This window comes from Oncorhynchus clarkii, chromosome 24, assembly GCF_045791955.1.
Source record: "Oncorhynchus clarkii lewisi isolate Uvic-CL-2024 chromosome 24, UVic_Ocla_1.0, whole genome shotgun sequence".
Taxonomy (NCBI): Eukaryota; Metazoa; Chordata; class Actinopteri; order Salmoniformes; family Salmonidae; genus Oncorhynchus; species Oncorhynchus clarkii.
This window is the reverse complement of record NC_092170.1, coordinates 44,273,926-44,295,840: the sequence shown is the minus strand read 5'-3', so window position 1 is coordinate 44,295,840 and position 21,915 is coordinate 44,273,926. Positions and strand designations below refer to the sequence as shown.

The window sequence follows — 21,915 nt, the reverse complement described above, 5'->3', positions numbered from 1 at the left end:
TCCAGTTCCTTCAAGTTGGATGGGTTCCGCTGGTGTACAGCAATCTTTAAGTCATACCACAGATCCTCAATTGGATTGAGGTCTGGGCTTTGACTAGGCCAGTCCAAGACATTTCAATGTTTCCCCTTAAACCACTCGAGTGTTGCTTTAGCAGTATGCTTAGGGTTATTGTCCTGCTCGAAGGTGAACCTCCGTCCCAGTCTCAAAGTTTCCCTCAAGAATTTCCCTGTATTTAGCGCCATCCATCATTCCTTCAATTCTGACAAGTTTCAAAGTCCCTGCCGATGAAAAACATCCCCACAGCATGATGCTGCCATCACCATGCTTCACTGTGGGGATGGTGTTCTCAGGGTGATGAGAGGTGTTGGGTTTGCGCCAGACATGTTTTCCTTGATGGCCAAAAAGATACATTTTAGTCTCATCTGACCAGAGTACCTTCTTCCATATGTTTGTGGAGTCTCCAACATGCCTTTTGGCCTTTTCACACCAAACATGTTTGCTTATTTTTTTCTTTAAGCAATGGCTTTTTTCTGGCCACTCTCCCATAAAACTCTGTGGAGTGTTCGGCTTAAAGTGGTCCTATGGACAGATACTCCAATCTCCGCTGTGGAGCTTTGCAGCTCCTTCAGGGTGATCTTTGGTATCTTTGTTCCCTCTCTGATTAATGCCCTCCTTGCCTGGTCTGTGAGTTTTAGTGGGCGGCCCTCTCTTGGCAGGTTTGTTGTGGTTTTTATATTATTTACAGTATACATATTATCTCTCAGTATACATATTATCTTTGACAGATTCTCTGAGGCTCAAATGTTGATCAATAAGGCTTTTTTTCCAATAAAATATAATGCACAGGCTTCATCCAGACAATGCCTTGTTTATTTTTAAAAGCTTAGATAAGGTGCCACACGGAGGTGTGTGCTTAGTCCCCTTCTGTACTCCCTGTTCAGACACGACTGTGTGACCACGTAAACATTTAGGGGCTTCATAGCAAAGGGGGGGAATCCATATGCACCCACCACTTTTCAGTATTTTTTTAAACGTTATTTAATTTCACTTCAACAATTTGGACTTTTTTGTGTCAATTATATGAAATCCAAATAAAAATCAATTTAAATTACAGGTTGTAATGCAACAAAATAGGAAAAAGGCTAGGGTCAGTTTGTTATATCTGGAGTACTTCTCCTGTCTTATCCAGTGTCCTGTGTGAATTTAAGTATGCTCTCTCTAATTCCCTCTTTCTCAGAGGACCTGAGCCCTAGGACCATGCCTCAGGACTACCTGGCCTGATGACTCCTTGCTGTCCCCAGTCCACCTGGCCGTGCTGCTGCTCCAGTTTCAACTGTTCTGCCTGCGGCTATGGAACTCTGCCTGACCTGTTCACCGGACGTGCTACCTGTCACAACCCAGCTTCAAGTGGTGTCATATTTCACATCATCCTGCTTCATACAGGCAAACAGAGACATACTCCTGAATTTACATCTAAGAGGTTTTAAACAGAGGCTATTCTCTTTAATATTACAGCAATAACCGTACACACAAGAGTTGTGACTATATTCTCTGGAATATTACAGCCATATTTTATTACAATATTACAGCCATATCTTACATTGTACAAGTCCATCTTCCTCCCAGACAGACTGATGCTGCTGATTCATTTATATATGTAATGAAATAACGAGACAAAGGTGCTATCCCTTTATGGGTGTTGAAGAGGTGAGAGACATCGCCCCCGCCTGGTCAACAGACAGCATTACGACATCAGAGAGAAGTGGTCCAATGTTCAGGGTCGTAAGATTCATTAGTTCACACCTTTTTCAAAAATGTAGCAAATCGTTTTGCAAATTTGGATTTCTTATTGGACAAGTCCGGGTACAACCCTCCCTGTTTCAGACAGTTTTCTTACATTTGGTGCTTAATGAATAGGACACAGTTGTGTTGGGATTGGCAGGCTGTAAGAAGCTCCAGAGAGACAAGTCTTGTTGTTAATATTCACATCAACACATAATAAATTAAATTAGTGACATAATGTTTGAGATGATGTAGTTTTGCTTCTATCAGTGGGCTGAAACGCAACATGATTCACTCAATGCTTTCAGGTCCAATTGGTCCTTCGGGTGATTCAGGAGAATCTGATTCTAGATCAGCGGAACCTTTGGAACCCACTGAAGATTCTAGAACAGCCCGTGAATATTCTAGAAGAGAGAAAGAAGAGAATCCTGGAACTTTGTTCAGGTTAGGAATGTAAACAAACACCATTCCATGTCCTGTTCAAATGGCAATAACTTCACAGAGACATCGCTCTGTCTTCATATTGGGGGTTGCATCCCAAATGTTACATATGGACCCTGGTCAAAAGTAGTGCACTAAATAGGGTGGGATTTGGAACACACTAAAGCCTCGTCAGTTACTGATGCAACCCAACTTTTGATACATATTCCAGACTCCATTTCACTACAGTAGCATGTCCCCTTGTATATGTTTTGAGGATTTCCTCTTTATTATAAACTGGGTGGTTTGAGCCCTGAATGCTGATTGGCTGAAAGTCGTGGTATATCAGACCGTATACCAAATGTATAACAAAAAAATATATTTGTACTGTTCTACTTACATTGGTAATTTGTTTACAATAGAAATAAGGCATCCTGGGGGGGTTTGTGGTATATGGCCAATATACCACGGCTTAATGTCTGTATCCAGGCACTCCGCGTTGCGTCATGCTTAAGAACAGCCCTTAGCCGTGGTATATTGGCCATATACCACACCTCCCCTGGCCTTATTGCTAAAGCATACAATTAAAGAATATGTTATGATCAAGATGAACAATCAAGCATGGAGTAATCAACCTGCCATTCTGACAGAAGGTATTGGCACCCTATTCCCAATGTGCTCTGGTCTATAGTAGTGCACTGTCTAGGGAATAGGGCTCTGGTCTATAGTAGTGCACTGTCTAGGGAATAGGGCTCTGGTCTATAGTAGTGCACTGTCTAGGGAATAGGGCTCTGGTTTATAGTAGTGCACTGTCTAGGGAATAGGGCTCTGGTCTATAGTAGTGCACTGTCTAGGGAATAGGGCTCTGGTTTATAGTAGTGCACTGTCTAGGGAATAGGGCTCTGGTTTATAGTAGTGCACTGTCTAGGGAATAGGGCCCTGGTTTATAGTAGTGCACTGTCTAGGGAATAGGGCTCTGGTCTATAGTAGTGCACTGTCTAGGGAATAGGGCTCTGGTCTATAGTAGTGCACTGTCTAGGGAATAGGGCTCTGGTTTATAGTAGTGCACTGTCTAGGGAATAGGGCTCTGGTCTATAGTAGTGCACTGTCTAGGGAATAGGGCTCTGGTCTATAGTAGTGCACTGTCTAGGGAATAGGGCTCTGGTTTATAGTAGTGCACTGTCTAGGGAATAGGGCTCTGGTTTATAGTAGTGCACTGTCTAGGGAATAGGGCCCTGGTTTATAGTAGTGCACTGTCTAGGGAATAGGGCTCTGGTCTAAAGTAGTGCACTGTCTAGGGAATAGGGCTCTGGTTTATAGTAGTGCACTGTCTAGGGAATAGGGCTCTGGTTTATAGTAGTGCACTGTCTAGGGAATAGGGCTCTGGTTTATAGTAGTGCACTGTCTAGGGAATAGGGCTCTGGTCTATAGTAGTGCACTGTCTAGGGAATAGGGCTCTGGTTTATAGTAGTGCACTGTCTAGGGAATAGGGCTCTGGTTTATAGTAGTGCACTGTCTAGGGAATAGGGCTCTGGTCTATAGTAGTGCACTGTCTAGGGAATAGGGCTCTGGTTTATAGTAGTGCACTGTCTAGGGAATAGGGCTCTGGTCTATAGTAGTGCACTGTCTAGGGAATAGGGCTCTGGTTTATAGTAGTGCACTGTCTAGGGAATAGGGCTCTGGTCTATAGTAGTGCACTGTCTAGGAAATAGGGCTCTGGTCTATAGTAGTGCACTGTCTAGGGAATAGGGCTCTGGTCTATAGTAGTGCACTGTCTAGGGAATAGGGTGCCATTTAAAGGAAAACTCCAACCAGAAACCCCTTGTTTCATTAGTCCACTGTTGATATAGTGCCAAAATGTGTTTGCATGTCAGCAATCAAGTTTTCAAGATATCGAACTTTCAAAATACAGAAATACAGCCAGTTTGATGCATTTAGCATCACACGATGCTGCGTTTTGCACTGTTCAACTGGAGGGAGGAAGACATCAGTAAAATACAGACTGGAGAATTATGTCAGGAATGGAACAATATATTAACTACACCTACAATAATGTGCTGAGAACCATGTTAGGTGGTCAAAGATACTGTAACCTGGGGGAGTTATGGAGAGGTAAGGGGGGGGTAAGGAGAGGTATGGGGGGTAAGGGGGGTGTTATGCAGGGGTGAGGGGGGGGTAAGTGTTATGGAGGGGTAAGGGGGGGGTAAGGAGAGGTATGGGGGGTAAGGAGGGTGTTATGGATGGGTAAGGGGGTTGTTATGGAGGGGAAAGGGGGTTGTTATGGAGGGGTAAGGTGTTATGGAGAGGTAAGGGGGGGTAAGGAGAGGTATGGGGGGTTATGGAGAGGTAAGGGGGGGTTATGGAGAGGTAAGGAGGGGGTAAGGGGGGGTAGGGGGGGTAAGGAGGGTGTTATGGATGGGTAAGGGGGTTGTTATGGAGGGGAAAGGGGGTTGTTATGGAGGGGTAAGGTGTTATGGAGAGGTAAGGGGGGGTAAGGAGAGGTATGGGGGGTTATGGAGAGGTACCCCCTCCTTACCTCTCCATAACACCCCCCCATAACTCTCCTTACCCCCTCCTTACCTCTCCATAACACCCCCCCCCATGACTCTCCTTACCCCCCCTACCCCCCCTTACCCCCTCCTTACCTCTCCATAACCCCCCCCTTACCTGGGTTATGGAGAGGTAAGGAGGGGGTAAGGGGGGGTAGGGGGGGTAAGGAGAGTCATGGGGGGGGGGTGTTATGGAGAGGTAAGGAGGGGGTAAGGAGAGTTATGGGGGGGTGTTATGGAGAGGTAAGGAGGGGGTAAGGAGAGTTATGGGGGGTGTTGTGGAGAGGTAAGGGGGGTTGTTATTGAGGGGAAGGGGGGGGGGGTGTTACGCAGGGGTGAGGGGGGGTAAGGGTGGGGTGTTATGGAGGGGTAAGGGGGGGGGTGTTATGGAGGGGTAAGGGGGGGTGTTATGGAGGGGTGAGGGGGGTTGTTATGGAGGGGAAGGGGGGGGGGGGGGGTGTTATGCAGGGGTGAGGGGGGGTAAGTGTTATGGAGGGGTAAGGGGGGGAGGGTGTTATGGAGGGGTGAGGGGGGGGGGGGGGGGTGTTATGGAGGGGTAAAGGGGGTTGTTATGGAGGGATAAGGAGGGGGTGTTATGGAGGGGTAAGGGGGGGTGTTATGGAGGGGTAAGGGGGGGTTGTTATGGAGGGGTAAGGGGGGGGGTAAAGGAGGGTGTTATGGAGGGGTAAAGGGGGAGGGGGGGGGTTGTTATGGAGGGGTAAAGGGGGGTGTGTGCATGAACAGCTGAACAAAACCCTGCCGAACAACAAACAAACTAAAACTTCACAAATTGTTGTCATAATATATGACCGTTTGGACTGGGAAGCATGCGACAGGCTTAAAGGGTGGGGGGGTCTGACCAAGTCTTCTATCTGAAGTGTCAGTCACTGAAAAGGTCTCAGAAACAGAGCTATCGAAGCTCTCCAGTGTGTTTCAGTTCACACACACACACACACACACACACACACACACACACACACACACACACACACACACACACACACACACACACACACACACACACACACACACACACACACACACACACACACACACACACACACACACACACACACACACACACACACACACACACACACACAGCTAACTGTATGGCCGTGTTTATACTATGTTCTCCTCCAAAAAGTCCAGATTTCCTTTTCCGCGTCTTGAATGAGCTGCTCCTTTCTTCTGGACAGTTCTGGCAGCTTCTCAGCTCGTTCAGTTCAACCGAAACAGACACACAACAAGTAGTGCTGATCTAAAAACCCTGTTCCTCTGAGCTAAGAACCAGGTCTGTGAGTGAACTTTATGTGTGTGTTGGTGGGTGTGTGTGTGTGTGTGTTGGTGGGTGTGTGTGGTGTGTGTGTGTGTGTGTCTGTGGGGCGGGGCTGCATGCAGACAGGTCTGTGACCAGTCCTTACGTCTCCAAAGAGTAATTTAACTATGTACAGTTGTTCCTAGATCAGTACCAAGATCTGTAGGATAGTTGAGCCTCATATAGGGCTCAATGTCAAAGTGAGTTCCCTGGATAAACAGCTGTCCCTGGGTCAGTCGTTTGGCGCTGTGAGAAGTAGGTAACAGCTGCTGCTAGAGGTCAAGGTTTGGTGATGTGTAGTTCGCTGGCCCCGGTGCCGTTGGTGGTGGTGGTGATGATGTACTGTGTGGTGGGCTGCTGGGAGGAGGTCTGGGCATCCAGATGGGTCTGGGCCGAGTTCTGGGGGCCGCTGGCCTGCTTAGGGTCCAACTCAGACTGGCCCTCTGAAATCACATAGTGGGTCTGGAACAAGATGGTACAACAGTTAGAATACACAGATCACCACCACCACCACCATACACCACCATACACCACCATACACCACCACCACCACCACCATACACCACCACCACCATACACCACCATACACCACCACCATACACCACCACCACCACCATACACCACCATACACCACCACCATACACCACCACCACCACCACCATACACCACCATACACCACCATACACCACCATACACCACCACCACCATACACCACCACTATACAACACCACCACCACCACCACCATACACCACCACCACCATACACCACCACCACAACACCATACACCACCACCATACACCACCCCCACAACACCATACACCACCACCATACACCACCACCATACACCACCACCACCATACACCACCACCACCACACACCACCACCACAACACCATACACCACCACCATACACCACCACCACAACACCATACACCACCACCATACACCACCACCATACACCACCACCACCATACACCACCACCATACACCACCACCACCACCATACACCACCACCATACACCACCACCATACACCACCACCACCATACACCACCATACACCACCACCATACACCACCATACACCACCACTATACAACACCATACACCACCACCATACACCACCATACACCACTATACACCACCATACACCACCACCACCATACACCACCACCACCATACACCACCATACATCACCACCATACACCACCATACACCACCACCATACACCACCACCACCATACACCACCACTATACACCACCATACACCACCACCACCATACACCACCATACACCACCACTATACAACACCACCACCATACACCACCACTATACACCACCATACACCACCACCACCATACACCACCATACACCACCACCATACACCACCACCACCATACACCACCATACACCACCACCACCATACACCACCATACACCACCACTATACAACACCATACACCACCACCACCATACACCACTATACATCAACACCATAAATCACCACTATACAACACCATACACCACCACCACCATACACCACCATACACCACCACCACACACCACCACCACCATACACCACCATACAACACCATCAAACACCCCCACCATACACCACCACCACCATACACCACCATACATCGCCACCATACACCACTATACACCACCACCACCACCATACACCACTATACACCACCACACACCACCACCACCATACACCACCATACACCACCACCACCATACACCACCACCACCATACACCACCATCATACACCCCCACCATACACCACCATACACCACCACCATACACCACCACCATACACCATCACCACCATCATCCACCACTATACACCACCATCACCACCATACACCACCACTATACACCACCACCACCACCACCATCATCCACCACTATACACCACCACCATACACCACCATACATCACCACCATACACCACCACTATACAACACCATACACCACCACCACCATACACCACCATACATCACCACTATACAACACCATACACCACCACCACCATACACCACTATACATCACCACCATAAATCACCACTATACAACACCATACACCACCACCACCATACACCACCATACACCACCACCACACACCACCATACACCACCACCACCATACACCACCATACAACACCATCAAACACCCCCACCATACACCACCATACACCACCACCATCATCCACCACTATACACCACCACCACCACCATACACCACCACCATACACCCCCACCACAACCATACACCACCACCATCATCCACCACCATCATCCACCACTATACACCACCACCATACATCACTATACACCACCATACACCACTATACATCACTATACACCACTATACACCACCACTATACACCACCAAAACCACCAATATACACCACTACTATACACCACTACTATACACCGCTACTATACACCGCTACTATACACCACCACTATACACTACTATACACCACTACTATACACCAACATACACCACACCAGGGTTTCCGTTGCACCGGACAACGTGACCGGTCATTGGGAAATGTACCAGACCCATGTTTTGGGTGCATAATTTATTAGGACATTTAACAGAATATTGAGATTACGGTAATGAATCTTAACAGAATATTGAGATTAGGGTAATGAATATTGAGATTACGGTAATGATTCTTAACAGAATATTGAGATTAGGGTAATGAATATTGAGATGATGGTAATGGTTTTTAACAGAATATTGAGATTATGGTAATGATTCTTAACAGAATATTGAGATTAGGGTAATGAATCTTAACAGAATATTGAGATTAGGGTAATGAATATTGAGATTATGGTAATGATTCTTAGCAGAATATTGAGATTAGGGTAATGAATCTTAACATAATATTGAGATTAGGGTAATGAATATTGAGATTATGGTAATGATTCTTAACAGAATATTGAGATTAGGGTAATGAATCTTAACAGACTATTGCGAATAGGGTAATGAATATTGAGATTATGGTAATGATTCTTAACAGAATATTGAGATTAGGGTAATGAATCTTAACAGAATATTGCGAATAGGGTAATGAATATTGAGATTATGGTAATGATTCTTAACAGAATATTGAGATTATAGTGATGAATCTTAATTAACAGAATATTGAGATTATAGTGATGAATCTTAACAGAACAGGTAACTAGTGTTAGGGAGCAGCCAATAAAACAGCACACCTGGGAAAACACCATTCTAACCAGATCACCTGGGAAAACACCATTCTAAACAGATCACCTGGGAAAACACCATTCTAACCAGATCACCTGGGAAAACACCATTCTAAACAGAACACCTGGGGGAAACACCATTCTAAACAGATCACCTGGGAAAACACCATTCTAAACAGATCACCTGGGAAAACACCATTCTAAACAGAACACCTGGGAAAACACCATTCTAAACAGATCACCTGGGAAAACACCATTCTAAAACAGCACACCTGGGAAAACACCATTCTAAACAGAACACCTGGGAAAACACCATTCAAAACAGATCACCTGGGAAAACACCATTCTAACCAGCACACCTGGGAAAACACCATTCTAAACAGTACACCTGGGAAAACACCATTCTAACCAGATCACCTGGGAAAACACCATTCTAAACAGAACACCTGGGAAAACACCATTCTAACCAGCACACCTGGGAAAACACCATTCTAACCAGATCACCTGGGAAAACACCTTTCTAACCAGCACACCTGGGGAAACATCATTCTAAACAGATCACCTTGGGGAAACACCATTCTAACCAGCACACCTGAGAAAACACCATTCTAAACAGAACACCTGGGAAAACACCATTCTAAACGGTTCACCTGGGGGAAACACCATTCTGAACAGATCACCTGGGAAAACACCATTCTAACCAGCACACCTGGGAAAACACCATTCTAAACAGAACACCTGGGGAAACACCATTCTAACCAGCACACCTGGGAAAACACCATTCTAACCAGATCACCTGGGGAAACACCATTCTAAACAGAACACCTGGGGAAACACCATTCTAACCAGCACACCTGGGAAAACACCATTCTAAACAGAACACCTGGGGAAACAACATTCTAACCAGCACACTCGGGAAAACACCATTCTAACCAGCACACTCGGGAAAACACCATTCTAAACAGATCACCTGGGAAAACACCATTCTAAACAGATCACCTGGGAAAACACCATTCTAAACAGCACACCTGGGGGAAAACACCATTCTAACCAGCACACCTGGGAAAACACCATTCTAAACAGAACACCTGGGAAAACACCATTCTAAACAGAACACCTGGGAAAACACCATTCTAACCAGCACACTCGGGAAAACACCATTCTAAACAGATCACCTGGGAAAACACCATTCTAACCAGATCACCTGGGAAAACACCATTCTAAACAGATCACCTGGGAAAACACCATTCTAAACAGAACACCTGGGAAAACACCATTCTAAACAGCACACCTGGGGGAAAACACCATTCTAACCAGCACACCTGGGAAAACACCATTCTAAACAGAACACCTGGGGGAAAACACCATTCTAACCAGCACACCTGGGAAAACACCATTCTAAACAGAACACCTGGGGGAAAACACCATTCTAACCAGCACACCTGGGAAAACACCATTCTAAACAGATCACCTGGGGAAACACCATTCTAAACAGATCACCTGGGAAAACACCATTCTAAACAGATCACCTGGGAAAACACCATTCTAAACAGAACACCTGGGGAAACACCATTCTAAACAGCACACCTGGGGAAACACCATTCTAAACAGATCACCTGGGAAAACACCATTCTAAACAGAACACCTGGGAAAACACCATTCTAAACAGAACACCTGGGGAAAACACCATTCTAAACAGAACACCTGGGAAAACACCATTCTAAACAGAACACCTGGGAAAACACCATTCTAAACAGAACACCTGGGGAAAACACCATTCTAAACAGAACACCTGGGAAAACACCATTCTAAACAGAACACCTGGGAAAACACCATTCTAACCAGCACACCTGGGGGGAAACACCATTCTAAAACAGAACACCTGGGAAAACACCATTCTAAAACAGAACACCTGGGAAAACACCATTCTAAAACAGAACACCTGGGAAAACACCATTCTAAAACAGAACACCTGGGAAAACACCATTCTAAACAGAACACCTGGGGGAAAACACCATTCTAAACGGTTCACCCGATATGGATGAAAATACCCCTGAAATTAAAGCTGACCGTCCGCACTTTTTTTATTTTATTTTTTTATTTTACCTTTATTTAACCAGGCAAGTCAGTTAAGAACAAATTCTTATTTTCAATGACGGCCTGGGAACAGTGGGTTAACTGCCTGTTCAGGGGCAGAACGACAGATTTGTACCTTGTCAGCTCGGGGGTTTGAACTCGCAACCTTCCGGTTACTAGTCCAACGCTCTAACCACTAGGCTACCCTGCCGCCCCACTTTAACCTCGTCATCATCATATCATTTCAACAAAAAATGGTATCCCTCTCCCAATACTTCTTGGAGCTCACTATAGCTTAGAGTAACCATAAGGTGCATTTGAATTAGCTTGTCTGGCGCCAACTAAGCAGAGTTCCTCTTTAGGACAATTGGAAAGGTCCTAAACATGCAGACACCTCCCTACTGGGCCAGGTGAGCTACAGCTAGGTAAACCCACTGAGAACCACACCGTTTATTGATAACCAAGAGAAGTAGCTAGACCCTCTCTCATAACTCACCGTCTTGACCCCAGCACTGTTGACCCCTGTGACAGGAGTGCTGGCCTCAGCGATCACGTACTGGGTATGCGGCAACGTCATCATCTGGATCTCAGAGGCTAGAGAGAGAGAGAGAGAGAGAGAGAGAGAGAGGAGAGAGACAGAGAGAGACAGAGAGACAGAGAGAGAAAGAAGGAGTGAGACAGGAGAGGGAGGAGAGAGAGGAGAGAGAGGAGTGAGAGAGAGGCAAGACGTGAGACAGGAGCGAGAGAGAGGCAAGGAGAGAGAGAGAGAGAGAGGCAAGGAGAGAGAGAGAGAGGCAAGGAGAGAGAGAGAGAGGCAAGGAGAGAGAGAGAGGCAAGGAGAGCGAGAAGAGAGAGAGAGAGAGACAGGAGAGAGAGAGAGACAGGAGAGAGAGAGAGAGAGAGAGAGAGAGAGAGACAAGGAGAGAGAGAGAGAGAGAGAGAGAGAGAGAGAGGCAAGGAGAGAGAGAGAAGCAAGGAAGTGAAGAAGAAGAAGAAGAAGGAAGAAGGAGTGAGACAGGAGAGGGAGGAGAGAGAGGAGTGAGAGAGACAGGAGAGAGAGAGACAGGAGAGAGAGGAGTGAGAGAGACAGGATAGACAGGAGTGAGAGAGAGAGAGAGAGAAGGAGTGAGACAGGAGAGGGAGGAGAGAGAGGAGAGAGAGGAGTGAGAGAGAGAGAGACAGGAGAGAGAGAGACAGGAGACAGGAGAGAGAGGAGTGAGAGAGACAGGAGAGAGTGCGAGAGAGAGAAGGAGTGAGACAGGAGAGAGAGAGACAGGAGAGAGAGAGACAGGAGTGAGTCAGTCAGTATAATGTCTCTGTCGGTTCAACATACTGTTAAGCTATGGCCTGAATCTCTAAGCATTTCTCTCCCGATGTGTGCCCTCATTCACTCCGTCTCATTTAATAAGAAGGGACATTCCCTATCGCTCAACTTGGATTTAATAGGCTGGGATATTCCCTAGAGCTCAACTTGGATTTAATAGGCTGGGATATGCCCTAGAGATCAACTTGGATTTAATAGGCTGGGATATTCCCTAGAGCTCAACTTGGATTTAATAGGCTGGGATATGCCCTAGAGCTCAACTTGGATTTAATAGGCTGGGATATGCCCTAGAGCTCAACTTGGATTTATTAGGCTGGGATATGCCCTAGAGCTCAACTTGGATTTAATAGGCTGGGATATTCCCTAGAGCTCAACTTGGATTTAATAGGCTGGGATATGCCCTAGAGCTCAACTTGGATTTATTAGGCTGGGATATGCCCTAGAGCTCAACTTGGATTTATTAGGCTGGGATATGCCCTAGAGCTCAACTTTGATTTAATAGGCTGGGATATTCCCTAGAGCTCAACTTGGATTTAATAGGCTGGGATATTCCCTAGAGATCAACTTGGATTTAATAGGCTGGGACATTCCCTAGAGCTCAACTTGGATTTATTAGGCTGGGATATGCCCTAGAGCTCAACTTGGATTTATTAGGCTGGGATATGCCCTAGAGCTCAACTTGGATTTAATAGGCTGGGATATTCCCTAGAGCTCAACTTGGAGGCTGGGATATGCCCTAGAGCTCAACTTGGATTTAATAGGCTGGGATATTCCCTACAGCTCAACTTGTGTAAACGTCCTCTTAACCCTGAACCAATCCAACGCTTTTAAATCCCTGAGTGGGAGGAATACTATATTGAAAAAACAGATGAAGGACGTGTTCCTCTGCCCAGGTGTTGCTGATGCATGCCAGACCTTAAAACGCCTGGTACTTTACATATCAGGTACCTACAGTGCATTCGGAAAGTATTCAGACCCCTTGACTTTTTCCACATTTTGTAACGTTACAGCCTTGTTCTAAAACGAATTAAATCAATACAAATCCTCAACAATCTACACACAATACCCCATAATGACATCACAATACCCCATAATGACATCACAACACCCCATAATGACAAAGCAAAAACAGGTTTATTTACATTTTTTTCAAATGTATAACAAATAAACAGATACTATATTTACATAAGTATTCAGACCCTTTGCTATGGGACTCAAAATTGAGCTCAGATGCATTCTGTTTCCATTGATCATCCTTGGCCGCAGGGCCAGACAAATTACCAGGACGTGTACTCAGAGCATGCGCTGACCAACTGGCAAGTGTCTTCACTGACATTTTCAACCTCTCCCTGGCAGAGTCTGTAATACCAACATGTTTTAAGCAGACCACCATAGTACCTGTGCCCAAGACCACTAAGGTAACCTGCCTAAATGACTACAGACCCGTAGCACTCACATCCATAGCCACGAAGTGCTTTGAAAGGCTGGTCATGGGTTACATCAACACCATCATCCCAGAAACCCTAGACCCACTCCAATTTGCATACCGCCCAAACAGATCCACAGATGATGCAATCTCTATTGCACTCAACACTGCCCGTTCCCACCTGGACAAAAGGAACACCTATGTGAGAATGCATGACGATAGCTCAGCGTTCAACACCATAGTGCCCTCCAAGCTCATCACTAAGCTAAGGACCCTGGGACTAAACACCCCCCTCTGCAACTGGTTCCTGGACTTCCTGACGGGCCGCCCCCATGTGGTAAGGGTAGGGAACTGATGATCCTCACCGTTGATCCTCAACACAGGGGCCCCTCTGGGGTGCTCGCTCAGTCCCCTCCTGTACTCCCTGTTCACTCATGAAAGCATGGCCAGGCACGACTCCAACACCATCATCAAGGTTGCCGATGACACAACAGTGGTAGGCCTGATCACCAACAACGATGAGACAGCCTACAGGGAGGAGGTCAGAGACCTGGTCGTGTGGTGCCAGGACAACAACAGTGGTAGGCCTGATCACCAACAACGATGAGACAGTCTACAGGGAGGAGGTCAGTGACCTGGTCGTGTGGTGCCAGGACAACAACCTCTCTCTCAAAGTGATCAAGACAAAGGAGCTGATTGTGGACTACAGGAAAAGCAGGGCCGACCACGCCCCCATTCTCATCGACGGGGATGTAGCTGAGCAGGTTGAGAGCTTTAAGTTCCTCGGTGTCCACATCAACAACAAACTATCATGGTCCAAGCACACCAAGACAGTCGTGAAGAGGGCACAACAAAACCTATTCCCCCTCAGAAGATTTGGCATGGGTCCTCAGATCCTCAAAAGGTTATACAGCTGCACCATCGAGAGCATCTGACTGGTTGCATCACTGCCTGGTATGTATCACCTTCCAACAGGACAACGACCCTAAGCACACAGCCAAGACAACGCGGGAGTGGCTTCGGGACAAGTCTCTGAATGTCCTTGAGTGACCCAGCCAGGGCCCGGACTTGAACCCAGATCAAACATCAAACATGTACTGAGTAAAGGGTCTGAATACTTCTGTAAATGTGATATTTCTGGGGGTTTTTATATACATTTGCAAAAAGCCCATAACCTGTTTTTGCTTTGTCATTATGGGGTATTGTGATGTCATTATGGGGTATTGTGATGTCATTATGGGGTATTGTGATGTCATTATGGGGTATTGTGATGTCATTATGGGGTATTGTGATGTCATTATGGGGTATTGTGATGTCATTATGGGGTATTATAGATTGATGAGGGGGAAAAAAAGTTTTAATACATTTTAGAATATGGTTGTAACGTATCAAAATGTGGAAAAAGTCAAGGGGTCTGAATACTTTCCGAATACACTGTAGATCGTATGTTTTAAAAATCTAGTGCATGCAGAGCCCAGCCCAATCCACGCAGTGGTACTCACGGTATCCTCGGTAGTTCCAGTTGCCGGGGATGTAGGCGTGCTGCACAGAGCCCTGCTGATTGGATGACGTCTGGAGGGCGTGACTCTGGGCCAGGGTCACAGGGGTCAGCTGGGCGGGGCTTAACTCCTGGGTCACCTGGGAGGAAGGGCTTAAAGGCTGACCCTGCAGGAACAACAGAGGTTGATGGTTGATTGTTGGATTGATACAGACCATGTTGAAGGTACTATGTAGCTCTGGATAAGAGCATCTGCTGAATGACCAAAATGTCAAATGTAAATTCAGTATTTGCTTTAAAACATAGCACAGGTTCAGGGTACTGCAAGGAGTTAGAACTCCTAGTAAGGAGTTAGTATCCCTAGTAAGGAGTTAGAACCCCTAGTAAGGAGTTAGTATCCCTAGTAAGGAGTTAGTATCCCTAGTAAGGAGTTAGTATCCCTAGTAAGGAGTTAGAACCCCTAGCAAGGAGTTAGTATCCCTAGTAAGGAGTTAGTATCCCTAGTAAGGAGTTAGTATCCCTAGTAAGGAGTTAGTATCCCTAGTAAGGAGTTAGAACCCCTAGCAAGGAGTTAGTATCCCTAGTAAGGAGTTAGTATCCCTAGTAAGGAGTTAGAACCCCTAGCAAGGAGTTAGTATCCCTAGTAAGGAGTTAGTATCCCTAGTAAGGAGTTAGTATCCCTAGTAAGGAGTTAGTATCCCTAGTAAGGAGTTAGTATCCCTAGTAAGGAGTTAGTATCCCTAGTAAGGAGTTAGTATCCCTAGTAAGGAGTTAGTATCCCTAGTAAGGAGTTAGAACCCCTAGTAAGGAGTTAGAACCCCTAGTAAGGAGTTAGTATCCCTAGTAAGGAGTTAGTACCCCTATAGAACCTCTAGTAAGGAGTTAGAACCCCTAGAAAGGCATTAGAACCCCTATAGAACCCCTAGTAAGGCGTTAGAACCCCTATAGAACCCCTAGTAAGGAGTTAGAACCCCTAGTAAGGCGTTAGAACCCCTATAGAACCTCTAGTAAGGAGTTAGAACCCCTAGTAAGGCATTAGAACCCCTATAGAACCCCTAGTAAGGAGTTATAACCCCTAGTAAGGAGTTAGAACCCCTATAGAACCACTAGTAAGGTGTTAGATCCCCTAGTAAGGAGTTAGAACCCCTAGTAAGGAGTTAGAACCCCTATAGAACCCCTAGTAAGGAGTTAGAACCCCAATATAACCCCTAGTAAGGAGTTAGAACCCCTATAGAACCACTAGTAAGGTGTTAGATCCCCTAGTAAGGAGTTAGAACCCCTAGTAAGGAGTTAGAACCCCTATAGAACCCCTAGTAAGGAGTTAGAACCCCTAAAGAACCCCTAGTAAGGTGTTAGATCCCCTAGTAAGGAGTTAGAAACCCTAGTAAGGCATTAGAACCCTTATAGAACCCCTAGTAAGGAGTTAGAACCCCTAGTAAGGTGTTAGATCCCCTAGTAAGGCGTTAGAAACCCTAGTAAGGCGTTAGAAACCCTAGTAAGGTGTTAGATCCCCTAGTAAGGCGTTAGAATCCCTAGTAATGAGTTAGAACCCCTAGTAAGGTGTTAGAACCCCTATAGAACCCCTAGTAAGGAGTTAGTATCCCTAGTAAGGAGTTAGTATCCCTAGTAAGGAGTTAGAACCCCTAGTAAGGAGTTAGAACCCCTAGTAAGGAGTTAGTATCCCTAGTAAGGAGTTAGTACCCCTAGTAAGGAGTTAGTACCCCTAGTAAGGAGTTAGTACCCCTAGTAAGGAGTTAGTACCCCTAGTAAGGAGTTAGTACCCCTAGTAAGGAGTTAGTACCCCTAGTAAGGAGTTAGTACCCCTAGTAAGGAGTTAGTATCCCTAGTAAGGAGTTAAAACCCCTAGTAAGTAGTTAGAACCCCTAGTAAGGGGTTAGAACCCCTAGTAAGAAGTTAGAACCCCTATAGAACCCCTAGTAAGGAGTTAGTACCCCTAGTAAGGAGTTAGAACCCCTATAGAACCCCTAGTAAGGAGTTAGTACCCCTAGTAAGGAGTTAGAACCCCTAGTAAGGAGTTAGAACCCCTAGTAAGGAGTTAAAACCCCTATCGAACACCTATTAAGGAGTTAGTATCCCTAGTAAGGAGTTAGAACCCCTAGTAAGGAGTTCGTATCCCTAGTAAGGAGTTCGTATCCCTAGTAAGGAGTTATAACCCCTAGTAAGGAGTTAGAACCCCTATAGAACCCCTAGTAAGGAGTTAGAACCCCTAGTAAGGCGTTAGAACCCCTATAGAACCCCTAGTAAGGAGTTAGAACCCCTAGTAAGGCGTTAGAACCCCTATAGAACCTCTAGTAAGGAGTTAGAACCCCTAGTAAGGCATTAGAACCCCTATAGAACCCCTAGTAAGGAGTTATAACCCCTAGTAAGGAGTTAGAACCCCTATAGAACCACTAGTAAGGTGTTAGATCCCCTAGTAAGGAGTTAGAACCCCTAGTAAGGAGTTAGAACCCCTATAGAACCCCTAGTAAGGAGTTAGAAACCCAATAGAACCCCTAGTAAGGAGTTAGAACCCCTATAGAACCACTAGTAAGGTGTTAGATCCCCTAGTAAGGAGTTAGAACCCCTAGTAAGGAGTTAGAACCCCTATAGAACCCCTAGTAAGGAGTTAGAACCCCAATAGAACCCCTAGAAAGGAGTTAGAACCCCTAAAGAACCCCTAGTAAGGTGTTAGATCCCCTAGTAAGGAGTTAGAACCCCTAATAAGGCATTAGAACCCCTATAGAACCCCTAGTAAGGAGTTAGAACCCCTAGTAAGGTGTTAGATCCCCTAGTAAGGCGTTAGAAACCCTAGTAAGGCGTTAGAACCCCTAGTAAGGTGTTAGATCCCCTAGTAAGGCGTTAGAATCCCTAGTAATGAGTTAGAACCCCTAGTAAGGTGTTAGAACCCCTATAGAACCCCTAGTAAGGAGTTAGAACCCCTAGTAAGGTGTTAGAACCCCTATAGAACCCCTAGTAAGGAGTTAGAACCCCTAGTAAGGCGTTAGAACCCCTATAGAATCCCTAGTAAGGCGTTAGAAACCCTATAGAACCCCTAGTTAGGCGTTAGAACCCCTATAGAACCCCTAGTAAGGTGTTAGAACCCCTAGTTAGGCGTTAGAACCCCGATAGAACCCCTAGTAAGGTGTTAGATCCCCTATAGAACCCCTAGTAAGGTGTTAGAACCCCTATAGAACCCCTAGTAAGGTGTTAGAACCCCTATAGAACCCCTAGTAAGGTGTTAGAACCCCTATAGAACCCCTAGTAAGGTGTTAGAACCCCTATAGAACCCCTAGTAAGGTGTTAGAACCCCTAGTTAGGCGTTAGAACCCCTATAGAACCCCTAGTAAGGTGTTAGAACCCCTAGTTAGGCGTTAGAACCCCGATAGAACCCCTAGTAAGGTGTTAGATCCCCTATAGAACCCCTAGTAAGGTGTTAGAACCCCTATAGAACCCCTAGTAAGGTGTTAGAACCCCTATAGAACCCCTAGTAAGGTGTTAGAGCTCCTATAGAACCCCTAGTAAGGTGTTAGAACCCCTATAGAATCCCTAGTAAGATGTTAGAACCCCTATAGAACCCCTAGTAAGGTGTTAGAACCCCTATAGAACCCCTAGTAAGGTGTTAGAACCCCTATAGAACCCCTAGTAAGGTGTTAGAACCCTATAGAACCCCTAGTAAGGTGTTAGAACCCCTAGTTAGGTGTTAGAACCCCTATAGAACCCCTAGTAAGGTGTTGGAACCCCTATAGAACCCCTAGTTAGGTGTTAGAACCCCTATAGAACCCCTAGTAAGGTGTTAGAACCCCTATAGAACCCCTAGTAAGGCGTTAGAACCCCTATAGAACCCCTAGTAAGGTGTTAGATCCCCTATAGGTCAGGGTCTAGGGGTTAGGGTCTAGGGGTTAGGGTCTAGGGTCAAGGGTTTAGGGTCCAGTAAGGAGTTAGAACCCCTATAGAACCCCTAGTAAGGCGTTAGAACCCCTATAGAACCCCTAGTTAGGCGTTAGAACCCCTATAGAACCCCTAGTAAGGTGTTAGAGCCCCTATAGAACCCCTAGTAAGATGTTAGAACCCCTATAGAACCCCTAGTAAGGTGTTAGAACCCCTATAGAACCCCTAGTAAGGTGTTAGAACCCCTATAGAACCCCTAGTAAGGTGTTAGAACCCCTATAGAACCCCTAGTAAGGTGTTAGAACCCCTAGTTAGGTGTTAGAACCCCTATAGAACCCCTAGTAAGGTGTTAGAACCCCTATAGAACCCCTAGTTAGGTGTTAGAACCCCTATAGAACCCCTAGTAAGGTGTTAGAACCCCTATAGAACCCCTAGTAAGGCGTTAGAACCCCTATAGAACCCCTAGTAAGGTGTTAGATCCCCTATAGGTCAGGGTCTAGGGGTTAGGGTCTAGGGGTTAGGGTCTAGGGTCAAGGGTTTAGGGTCCAGTAAGGAGTTAGAACCCCTATAGAGCCCCTAGTAAGGTGTTAGAACCCCTATAGAACCCCTAGTTAGGCGTTAGAACCCCTACAGAACCCCTAGTAAGGTGTTAGAACCCCTAGTAAGTTGTTAGGACCCCTATAGAACCCCTAGTAAGGTGTTAGAACCCCTAGTTAGGCGTTAGAACCCCTATATAACCCCTAGTAAGGCGTTAGAACCTCTATAGAACCCCTAGTAAGGTGTTAGAACCCCTATAGAACCCCTAGTAAGGTGTTAGAACCCCTAGTAAGGTGTTAGAACCCCTATATAACCCCTAGTAAGGTGTTAGAACCCCTATAGAACCCCTAGTAAGGTGTTAGAACCCCTAGTAAGGTGTTAGATCCCCTATAGAACCCCTAGTAAGGTGTTAGAACCCCTATAGAACCCCTAGTAAGGTGTTAGAACCCCTATAGAACCCCTAGTAAGGTGTTAGAGCTCCTATAGAACCCCTAGTAAGGTGTTAGAACCCCTATAGAATCCCTAGTAAGGTGTTAGAACCCCTATAGAACCCCTAGTAAGGTGTTAGAACCCCTATAGAACCCCTAGTAAGGTGTTAGAACCCCTATAGAACCCCTAGTAAGGTGTTAGAACCCTATAGAACCCCTAGTAAGGTGTTAGAACCCCTAGTTAGGTGTTAGAACCCCTATAGAACCCCTAGTAAGGTGTTGGAACCCCTATAGAACCCCTAGTTAGGTGTTAGAACCCCTATAGAACCCCTAGTAAGGTGTTAGAACCCCTATAGAACCCCTAGTAAGGCGTTAGAACCCCTATAGAACCCCTAGTAAGGTGTTAGATCCCCTATAGGTCAGGGTCTAGGGGTTAGGGTCTAGGGGTTAGGGTCTAGGGTCAAGGGTTTAGGGTCCAGTAAGGAGTTAGAACCCCTATAGAACCCCTAGTAAGGCGTTAGAACCCCTATAGAACCCCTAGTTAGGCGTTAGAACCCCTATAGAACCCCTAGTAAGGTGTTAGAGCCCCTATAGAACCCCTAGTAAGATGTTAGAACCCCTATAGAACCCCTAGTAAGGTGTTAGAACCCCTATAGAACCCCTAGTAAGGTGTTAGAACCCCTATAGAACCCCTAGTAAGGTGTTAGAACCCCTATAGAACCCCTAGTAAGGTGTTAGAACCCCTAGTTAGGTGTTAGAACCCCTATAGAACCCCTAGTAAGGTGTTAGAACCCCTATAGAACCCCTAGTTAGGTGTTAGAACCCCTATAGAACCCCTAGTAAGGTGTTAGAACCCCTATAGAACCCCTAGTAAGGCGTTAGAACCCCTATAGAACCCCTAGTAAGGTGTTAGATCCCCTATAGGTCAGGGTCTAGGGGTTAGGGTCTAGGGGTTAGGGTCTAGGGTCAAGGGTTTAGGGTCCAGTAAGGAGTTAGAACCCCTATAGAACCCCTAGTAAGGCGTTAGAACCCCTATAGAACCCCTAGTTAGGCGTTAGAACCCCTATAGAACCCCTAGTAAGGTGTTAGAGCCCCTAGTAAGGTGTTAGAACCCCTATAGAACCCCTAGTTAGGCGTTAGAACCCCTACAGAACCCCTAGTAAGGTGTTAGAACCCCTAGTAAGTTGTTAGGACCCCTATAGAACCCCTAGTAAGGTGTTAGAACCCCTAGTTAGGCGTTAGAACCCCTATATAACCCCTAGTAAGGCGTTAGAACCTCTATAGAACCCCTAGTAAGGTGTTAGAACCCCTATAGAACCCCTAGTAAGGTGTTAGAACCCCTAGTAAGGTGTTAGAACCCCTATATAACCCCTAGTAAGGTGTTAGAACCCCTATAGAACCCCTAGTAAGGTGTTAGAACCCCTAGTAAGGTGTTAGAACCCCTATAGAAC

The 21,915-nt window shown here is 46.1% G+C and overlaps 1 protein-coding gene across 2 annotated transcripts in view; it reads right to left on the bottom strand.

Moving 5' to 3' along the window:
• Positions 1-5,888: 5,888 nt before the first annotated feature.
• LOC139383027 (PR domain containing 10) overlaps positions 5,889-21,915 on the bottom strand; it is a 60,632-nt gene continuing 44,605 nt past the window's right edge. For both annotated transcript variants that reach the window (XM_071127319.1, XM_071127320.1), the window contains exons 22-24: positions 15,616-15,778; positions 11,860-11,957; positions 5,889-6,531 (exon numbers count right to left, since the gene is read on the bottom strand). In XM_071127319.1, coding sequence (XP_070983420.1) covers positions 6,349-6,531; positions 11,860-11,957; positions 15,616-15,778 — 444 coding nt within the window. In that variant the 3' untranslated portion in view covers positions 5,889-6,348. The remainder of the gene's footprint in view (positions 6,532-11,859; positions 11,958-15,615; positions 15,779-21,915) is intronic.